The following is a 10,137-nucleotide window of genomic DNA, read 5'->3' as shown; positions in this document are numbered from 1 at the left end:
CTTGAGGAAATACAAACAACACATGATTTCTATTGGTTGTAATGCAGAATTTTATGAGCTCCCTGATGTGCAGAAATGTATCTTTTTGTTGTTATTGCATGGAACCAGTTCATAGTTGCGACTGTCCCAGTTTGGCCTATTGAAGTATATGCATTGGTATTTTAGAGACTAAGTCAATTTGGACTGTTGGATAGCTCAATACACAGTTTTGTCACACCTGCAACTGGTTACATCAAGTCTTGCATACAAAATCGTACGTAATACAAGGTTGTTTGCGATTCATCCCGAGTAGAGATATACTCAGCTTGTCTCTCTGCATATTGTACTGTAACAAGACATCTTAAACATACCTGACCATGTTTATCAAAAATCAACTTCTCTCTTCTGAAGATCACATTTAAACTGTTCATATTTATACATCTTCCTTAAAAGCAAGAACAATTTTCTGATGCGGCAAATTTCAATTTGAAATATGTCTCTTTTTTGTAAAACTTTGGTTTAAAAGTTTTGACCAAAAAGTGGCAATGTGTGCTAGATGAGAAAGATCAATATTTATGCTCTTGAATTGAATGGGTCAATAAAAGGGTTTGAATCAGCAGAGCTTGGATTTGAAGTGCTTAATACTTGTCATGTAATTAAAATTCCCTGTATGTTTTCTTTTCTTTAAGTAGTAAATATCAACCCCTCTCTCTCTCTCTCCTCACTGTCAGTAATAAATTTTCTGGCTAACCTGTATCTCTCCGATTACCCCGGTAGAGTCCATTCTGCTAGCGACGTTGACGGTGTTACCCCAGATATCAAACTGTGGCTTCCGTGCTCCAATCACCCCTGCTACTAATGGTCCATGATTAATACCTATTAAAACAATAAAAAGTAAACAGAAAGTAAGCAAACCACTTCTTGCACTCAACCCTCTTCCACTCCCTCTTAACCCAATAAAATGACAAATACTTCTTAAAAATAGCTGATGTAACAGACAATGCATTGATGAGAAGAACTGAAAAACACAACAGTTAAGTCGAGACTGTGATTTTTCAAGAAGAGGTTGATGTATCTAATAAAGGTATTTCATAATACATACTGTTGTTTGCTTCTTCATTATTGGATTTTACTCTGTCAACAGTTAGAGGATTGACTACAGACCAGATGCACCCCCACAATGGTCCCTTCCTCCTCCCCCACCCACATACTCTTGTCCACTGATAACACAACTATAAAGCCTCTTTGGCTATAGTTATTCTAATCATCCAATATCACTAGCAGTGATCATTACAACAAGAGTTGGTAGGATTAGTTTACTAGAACTAAGAGTTTTTTTCCCTGCTTTACTCGAGAATCAAAAGTATGAACAAATCCTAACATATCTTTGCAATGGACCTTTTTTTTTCTACATTCTCTGTTTTCATATACATTTTGTAATGTATTCCTTTTGTGTGGTAATTAAAGCTATTTGGCTAATTAAGGGAAATTAGCATTGTCAAATGGTAATTTCTTTCTTAAATGGAATATAGGCCCATTTTAAAAACAAGCAAAGAAGCCCACTGCCTATGTAACTTCTGTATACATATCACGTATCTTGACCTGAAAATGTCCATTCCATATGATCACGTCAGTATCAGATGATGAAAGAATAAAATATTACAAACTAACCGATCCTTAACTTGAAGTTGTTGAAGGCCTGTTTGTTTATTTGCTCGAGTTTGTCCTGTAACGCCATTGCAAACTCCGTCAATACACCAACGTAATATAGTACTTGTTTGTTCCCTCTGCCGCGGCTCTGGTGAAGACCGGCTGCGGCCATGTACGTGCTTCCTATAGTTTTGATCTTCTCCACGCAACTGTACTTTGGTTTGGAGAGAATCTGTAGATGAATGCGACGTCAAGTATGAATTTTAAATTGGCACGTCCAGTTTGAAGCTAGATATACAATAACTATATAGCTGCAGTTTCTAACATCTTGCAGATTGTTTATTCCGTTATTTTATAAAAAAAAATCTGAGCTGCAAAGGCTCTTGGATGATTCATAAAAAGGATAATTGCAATAAAACACTGGCCTTCATTACAACTATTACATCATCTCCTAGCTTATTAGAAAAGCCTTGTATGAGATCTTTTTCAAATCTTTCAAGATTTCTATTAAAGGGTGAAACAGGAAATACCTTAGTAAGAATTTATTGCTTTCAAAAACAACTAGCACTAGGAAATATTTGCATTGCTAACCTGTTTCTATGCAATGTATTCCTACATATTTGTGATTCTCTGTAACTTGGCAATCATGTCCCATATACTGATCCACAGAATCTGACAGCAGACTGTATATATGAATGTAGAGATGGGTCATATTATATCCCCTGTCACAGTCACAGACCAAACTACAACAACAACAACAACGGGCAGTTTACATTGCCTGTCTAACAGTCTCAATGCAAAAAGATGGATTTACCTCATCAAAGTCGGCGATGATTTCATTCAAGAGACGAAGGCATTCAAGTCCTTCGTTGTTGATGTCATTCTCTGAGTAGAACTCCTTGAAGTTTGGAATGGAACCAAATAGAACAGCGACCAGACTGTAGGACTCGTGGTAAAGCTCCTGCAAAGATAACGGTAACAGGGTTGATAAAATGATGGCAGGAGACAACTGTACCAAAGTTTGACATGAATTACTCTAGTCATGCCAGGAGGTGGGGGGGGGAGGTAGGGGGAAGGATCACTAAGCCTTCCAGATGACTGATATGGATAGTTGGGAGGGGGGGGTGCTCTACCTTCTCAAGGATGGAGAAAAGCAAATTCTGGATGTTAAAGGCAACAATTGGTGGTTGAAATCAATGATTCTTCAAGTGCGACTAGTTCAGTGAAAGAGAATGAATAAACTCTAGTAAACCATCCTTTTAACTACCGGGAAGACATGCACCCCTCCCTCCCTTCCCCCTCCCCCCAAAAAAGGGATATTTCACAAACAGTTAGCACTTGTTTTCTTGTTACCAGGTAAGCAGTTGTAATGTAGAGTGCAGTTGCAGAAATGAGTCTTGTGAGGGATTTAGGGAAACTGCATAATTCTGTTTTTGTGATTACAGTAAGTTGTGAAATTGCTACTGCATGACTTACATTGGATCTCATTATCTGTTTCTCTTTTAGGAATAACTCCGCTACGTGTCTGGGCAGCATGTTCTCTAAGAGCACTTTGTTTAACGATTCCATCGTTTCCACTTCTTCACGTTCGACTCGAAATTTCATTTGCCACAGAAACCCGAGCCGGGAAGTATATTCTATCTATAAAAATAATAGAAAAGGGCCATAGAAACCCGAGCCGGGAAGTATATTCTATCTATAAAAATAATAGAAAAGGGCCATAGAAACCCGAGCCGGGAAGTATATTCTATCTATAAAAATAATAGAAAAGGCTGTAGATACTTAGGGTTCATTTGCCATAGAAACCCGAGCCGGGAAGTATATTCTATCTATAAAAATAATAGAAAAGGGCCATAGAAACCCGAGCCGGGAAGTATATTCTATCTATAAAAAATAATAGAAAAGGGCCATAGAAACCCGAGCCGGGAAGTATATTCTATCTATAAAAAATAATAGAAAAGGGCCATAGAAACCCGAGCCGGGAAGTATATTCTATCTATAAAAAATAATAGAAAAGGGCCATAGAAACCCGAGCCGGGAAGTATATTCTATCTATAAAAAATAATAGAAAAGGGCCATAGAAACCCGAGCCGGGAAGTATATTCTATCTATAAAAAATAATAGAAAAGGGCCATAGAAACCCGAGCCGGGAAGTATATTCTATCTATAAAAAATAATAGAAAAGGGCCATAGAAACCCGAGCCGGGAAGTATATTCTATCTATAAAAATAATAGAAAAGGGCCATAGAAACCCGAGCCGGGAAGTATATTCTATCTATAAAAATAATAGAAAAGGGCCATAGAAACCCGAGCCGGGAAGTATATTCTATCTATAAAAAATAATAGAAAAGGGCCATAGAAACCCGAGCCGGGAAGTATATTCTATCTATAAAAAATAATAGAAAAGGGCCATAGAAACCCGAGCCGGGAAGTATATTCTATCTATAAAAAATAATAGAAAAGGGCCATAGAAACCCGAGCCGGGAAGTATATTCTATCTATAAAAAATAATAGAAAAGGGCCATAGAAACCCGAGCCGGGAAGTATATTCTATCTATAAAAAATAATAGAAAAGGGCCATAGAAACCCGAGCCGGGAAGTATATTCTATCTATAAAAATAATAGAAAAGGGCCATAGAAACCCGAGCCGGGAAGTATATTCTATCTATAAAAATAATAGAAAAGGGCCATAGAAACCCGAGCCGGGAAGTATATTCTATCTATAAAAATAATAGAAAAGGGCCATAGAAACCCGAGCCGGGAAGTATATTCTATCTATAAAAATAATAGAAAAGGGCCATAGAAACCCGAGCCGGGAAGTATATTCTATCTATAAAAATAATAGAAAAGGCTGTAGATACTTAGGGTTCATTTGCCATAGAAACCCGAGCCGGGAAGTATATTCTATCTATAAAAATAATAGAAAAGGGCCATAGAAACCCGAGCCGGGAAGTATATTCTATCTATAAAAATAATAGAAAAGGCTGTAGATACTTAGGGTTCATTTGCCATAGAAACCCGAGCCGGGAAGTATATTCTATCTATAAAAATAATAGAAAAGGGCCATAGAAACCCGAGCCGGGAAGTATATTCTATCTATAAAAATAATAGAAAAGGGCCATAGAAACCCGAGCCGGGAAGTATATTCTATCTATAAAAATAATAGAAAAGGGCCATAGAAACCCGAGCCGGGAAGTATATTCTATCTATAAAAATAATAGAAAAGGGCCATAGAAACCCGAGCCGGGAAGTATATTCTATCTATAAAAATAATAGAAAAGGCTGTAGATACTTAGGGTTCATTTGCCATAGAAACCCGAGCCGGGAAGTATATTCTATCTATAAAAATAATAGAAAAGGGCCATAGAAACCCGAGCCGGGAAGTATATTCTATCTATAAAAATAATAGAAAAGGGCCATAGAAACCCGAGCCGGGAAGTATATTCTATCTATAAAAATAATAGAAAAGGGCCATAGAAACCCGAGCCGGGAAGTATATTCTATCTATAAAAATAATAGAAAAGGGCCATAGAAACCCGAGCCGGGAAGTATATTCTATCTATAAAAATAATAGAAAAGGGCCATAGAAACCCGAGCCGGGAAGTATATTCTATCTATAAAAATAATAGAAAAGGGCCATAGAAACCCGAGCCGGGAAGTATATTCTATCTATAAAAATAATAGAAAAGGGCCATAGAAACCCGAGCCGGGAAGTATATTCTATCTATAAAAATAATAGAAAAGGGCCATAGAAACCCGAGCCGGGAAGTATATTCTATCTATAAAAATAATAGAAAAGGGCCATAGAAACCCGAGCCGGGAAGTATATTCTATCTATAAAAATAATAGAAAAGGGCCATAGAAACCCGAGCCGGGAAGTATATTCTATCTATAAAAATAATAGAAAAGGGCCATAGAAACCCGAGCCGGGAAGTATATTCTATCTATAAAAATAATAGAAAAGGGCCATAGAAACCCGAGCCGGGAAGTATATTCTATCTATAAAAAAAATAGAAAAGGGCCATAGAAACCCGAGCCGGGAAGTATATTCTATCTATAAAAAATAATAGAAAAGGGCCATAGAAACCCGAGCCGGGAAGTATATTCTATCTATAAAAATAATAGAAAAGGGCCATAGAAACCCGAGCCGGGAAGTATATTCTATCTATAAAAAATAATAGAAAAGGGCCATAGAAACCCGAGCCGGGAAGTATATTCTATCTATAAAAATAATAGAAAAGGGCCATAGAAACCCGAGCCGGGAAGTATATTCTATCTATAAAAATAATAGAAAAGGGCCATAGAAACCCGAGCCGGGAAGTATATTCTATCTATAAAAATAATAGAAAAGGGCCATAGAAACCCGAGCCGGGAAGTATATTCTATCTATAAAAATAATAGAAAAGGGCCATAGAAACCCGAGCCGGGAAGTATATTCTATCTATAAAAAATAATAGAAAAGGGCCATAGAAACCCGAGCCGGGAAGTATATTCTATCTATAAAAATAATAGAAAAGGGCCATAGAAACCCGAGCCGGGAAGTATATTCTATCTATAAAAAATAATAGAAAAGGGCCATAGAAACCCGAGCCGGGAAGTATATTCTATCTATAAAAAATAATAGAAAAGGGCCATAGAAACCCGAGCCGGGAAGTATATTCTATCTATAAAAAATAATAGAAAAGGGCCATAGAAACCCGAGCCGGGAAGTATATTCTATCTATAAAAAATAATAGAAAAGGGCCATAGAAACCCGAGCCGGGAAGTATATTCTATCTATAAAAAATAATAGAAAAGGGCCATAGAAACCCGAGCCGGGAAGTATATTCTATCTATAAAAAATAATAGAAAAGGGCCATAGAAACCCGAGCCGGGAAGTATATTCTATCTATAAAAATAATAGAAAAGGGCCATAGAAACCCGAGCCGGGAAGTATATTCTATCTATAAAAAATAATAGAAAAGGGCCATAGAAACCCGAGCCGGGAAGTATATTCTATCTATAAAAAATAATAGAAAAGGGCCATAGAAACCCGAGCCGGGAAGTATATTCTATCTATAAAAAATAATAGAAAAGGGCCATAGAAACCCGAGCCGGGAAGTATATTCTATCTATAAAAATAATAGAAAAGGGCCATAGAAACCCGAGCCGGGAAGTATATTCTATCTATAAAAAATAATAGAAAAGGGCCATAGAAACCCGAGCCGGGAAGTATATTCTATCTATAAAAATAATAGAAAAGGGCCATAGAAACCCGAGCCGGGAAGTATATTCTATCTATAAAAAATAATAGAAAAGGGCCATAGAAACCCGAGCCGGGAAGTATATTCTATCTATAAAAAATAATAGAAAAGGGCCATAGAAACCCGAGCCGGGAAGTATATTCTATCTATAAAAATAATAGAAAAGGGCCATAGAAACCCGAGCCGGGAAGTATATTCTATCTATAAAAATAATAGAAAAGGGCCATAGAAACCCGAGCCGGGAAGTATATTCTATCTATAAAAATAATAGAAAAGGGCCATAGAAACCCGAGCCGGGAAGTATATTCTATCGATAAAAATAATAGAAAAGGGCCATAGAAACCCGAGCCGGGAAGTATATTCTATCTATAAAAATAATAGAAAAGGGCCATAGAAACCCGAGCCGGGAAGTATATTCTATCTATAAAAATAATAGAAAAGGGCCATAGAAACCCGAGCCGGGAAGTATATTCTATCTATAAAAATAATAGAAAAGGGCCATAGAAACCCGAGCCGGGAAGTATATTCTATCTATAAAAATAATAGAAAAGGGCCATAGAAACCCGAGCCGGGAAGTATATTCTATCTATAAAAATAATAGAAAAGGGCCATAGAAACCCGAGCCGGGAAGTATATTCTATCTATAAAAATAATAGAAAAGGGCCATAGAAACCCGAGCCGGGAAGTATATTCTATCTATAAAAAATAATAGAAAAGGCTGTAGATACTTAGGGTTCATTTTATCAAGATTAACAAAGACTGTAAATATATAAATTATTCCAAAGATTTCAAAATAGTTTGTACAATGTTAAGGTTAACTTTATATAGAGATAATAACATGTTCCTATTGTAAGGTTTACGCTATTTAAAAAGAAATAAGAAAGATTGAAAAATATAATTCACTTTATCTTCAAGGAAGTTACATAAGTTTTTATATGCTAAAGTTTGTTTTATCCAATGAAAGTAAAACTTTTCATATGGTACGATTTCAAGTTTTTATCTAGAAATGACATGGCTTTGATTCAAAAATACAAGAATTCAAACCAAATTCTAAAAGTTTGAGTCAACTTTATTGGCATATATTTTAACAAATTAGGTTACACCTTTTAAGGGTAAATTTTCCATATTAAAGTCCCAAATAAAAGGATGTATTTGCAACAAGGCTATATTCCAGATCAATAAAAGCTAAGATGAAATGCGGACATTTCACTATCAAACAAGATTTAGCTCATCTGTCAATATGTTATTAGCTTCTAAAATCTAAATGAAACTTTCATCTCTAATTACTTTTAATATGATAAGATCCAAATGTTAACTTCTCCTGAGCAGCTAAATCAAATTCCTTTTAACCATTCAGAGTAGAACACTTAAGCGTTTTAACCTTAAGGCAGTTTTTGTTTCGTGGTAATTCCGATTCACATCACGACCTTAAAAAACACACGCTTCCAGGCAGATGAATGTTAATACATAAATGTCACCTTATGACAATCAGCATGTATTCTGTTGGATAAAAATTGACTGACAGACAGTGGAATCGACTACTGCTGTGTAACCTGGTTACTTGTATGAAAGCAGCTGCTGCATAATATTGCCTGCTGCCACCACAGAAATGTATATTGGCATGTAATATCACAGGCATGTAATATCACAGGCATGTAATACTAAAGGCATGTAATATCACAGGCATGTAATATCATAGGCATGTACTGTAATATCATAGGCATGTACTGTAATATCATAGGCATGTACTGTAATATCATAGGCAATGTAATATCATAGGCATTTAATATAATAGGCAATGTAATATCAATAGGCATGTAATATCAAAGGCATGTAACATAGGCATGTAATATCATAAACATGTGAAATCAGAATGCACATATCTTAGCCACATAATCTCATATGCATGTAATATCACAGGCATATTATATCATAGGCAATGTAATATCACATGCATGTTATATCATAGGCAATGTAATAGCAATAGTCATGTAATATCACATGTATGTAACATAGGCATGTAATATCATAAACATGTGAGATCAGAATGCACATATCTTAGCCACATAATCTCATATGCATGTAATATCACAGGCATGTTATATTATAGGCACATAATATCATTGGCATGTTATATCATAGACGTAAATGCCTAATTTGCATTTAAGAATTGGGTCAGAATGTTTTGAATCATAATTCAGCTAGTGAGACTATAAACTGAATGCTGCTAAAAGCTTTCTGGGTGAGAGGAAAGAAATACTTTATAATATTGATTGGAACCAGTCCACTATTATTGGGCAGAGTAGTAACATGAAATAATTCTAGTAGTGAAAACCCCAGTCGGGTACCGAGCAGGAAAGTTACCTCAGAGCATTCAGTTAAGTTACTAAAATTGTTCTCTGAGAGAGCTAGTCAAAGTTGCTATGCAGTAACTTAAAAAACCAGAGCAGTATTGAAATGTTATCTACCATATTAAATACTGAGCAGTATTGAAATGTTATCTACCATATTAAATACTGAGCAGTATTGAAATGTTATCTACCATGTTAAATACTGAGCAGTATTGAAATGTTATCTACCATATTAAATACTGAGCAGTATTGAAATGTTATCTACCATACTAAATACTGAGCAGTATTGAAATGTTATCTACCATATTAAATACTGAGCAGTATTGAAATGTTATCTACCATATTAAATACTTTTAATGGTCAGCAATATTATTCAAGTCACAAGAGCTTGTCATACTATGGAAATTCTAGCGTTTCCTGACTTCCTACATGATCAACGTAGCTAGTTGCTTGCGTATTGACGGGAGGCTCGGTTGAAAGTAACAACTTATCCCTGAACACTTGACCAGGTCAACATCGGCAAGAACCTGGGCTGACCCTAGAGCAAATGTTTAATGGTCGTCCAAGATTACCAAATTTCAGTTCGGACAACCAATATCAGCTTTGAAGTCATCTGACAGAGTACTAGTTGTTTACATCAAATTCAGATTGCACTGAAACTGACAAATACCTCCAAACAGGTAGCATGATAAACTGGTATCACCCCCTCCCTTCACCCCTCCCTTGCCCCCCCAAGGTGGTCTTGTATTCACCAAATCTACACATCTATCATATAGTGTACATATTGGTCATTCTTTGTTATTTTGCTACATTTTTTCAGACAACCAAATTTGCTGTTTCGCTAAAACAAGTAAAGTCCTAGTTGTCTGAGAGACAATCTGAAAGAAAAATCCTTTAAAATTTTCCCATGCACA

At 35.9% G+C, this 10,137-nt stretch overlaps 1 protein-coding gene across 3 annotated transcripts in view; it reads right to left on the bottom strand.

Annotated features, from left to right (window-relative positions):
- LOC139965529 (adenylate cyclase type 2-like) overlaps positions 1-10,137 on the bottom strand; it is a 64,032-nt gene that overhangs the window by 2,772 nt on the left and 51,123 nt on the right. For all 3 annotated transcript variants that reach the window (XM_071967969.1, XM_071967970.1, XM_071967971.1), the window contains 4 exons: positions 3,106-3,270; positions 2,444-2,590; positions 1,651-1,861; positions 731-855 (listed from right to left, as the gene is read on the bottom strand). In XM_071967969.1, coding sequence (XP_071824070.1) covers positions 731-855; positions 1,651-1,861; positions 2,444-2,590; positions 3,106-3,270 — 648 coding nt within the window. The remainder of the gene's footprint in view (positions 1-730; positions 856-1,650; positions 1,862-2,443; positions 2,591-3,105; positions 3,271-10,137) is intronic.

The sequence above is a fragment of the Apostichopus japonicus genome, chromosome 3 (assembly GCF_037975245.1).
Source record: "Apostichopus japonicus isolate 1M-3 chromosome 3, ASM3797524v1, whole genome shotgun sequence".
NCBI classification, from domain to species: Eukaryota; Metazoa; Echinodermata; class Holothuroidea; order Aspidochirotida; family Stichopodidae; genus Apostichopus; species Apostichopus japonicus.
The sequence above is the reverse complement of the archived record's forward strand: the minus strand, read 5'-3'. Positions and strand labels throughout refer to the sequence as shown.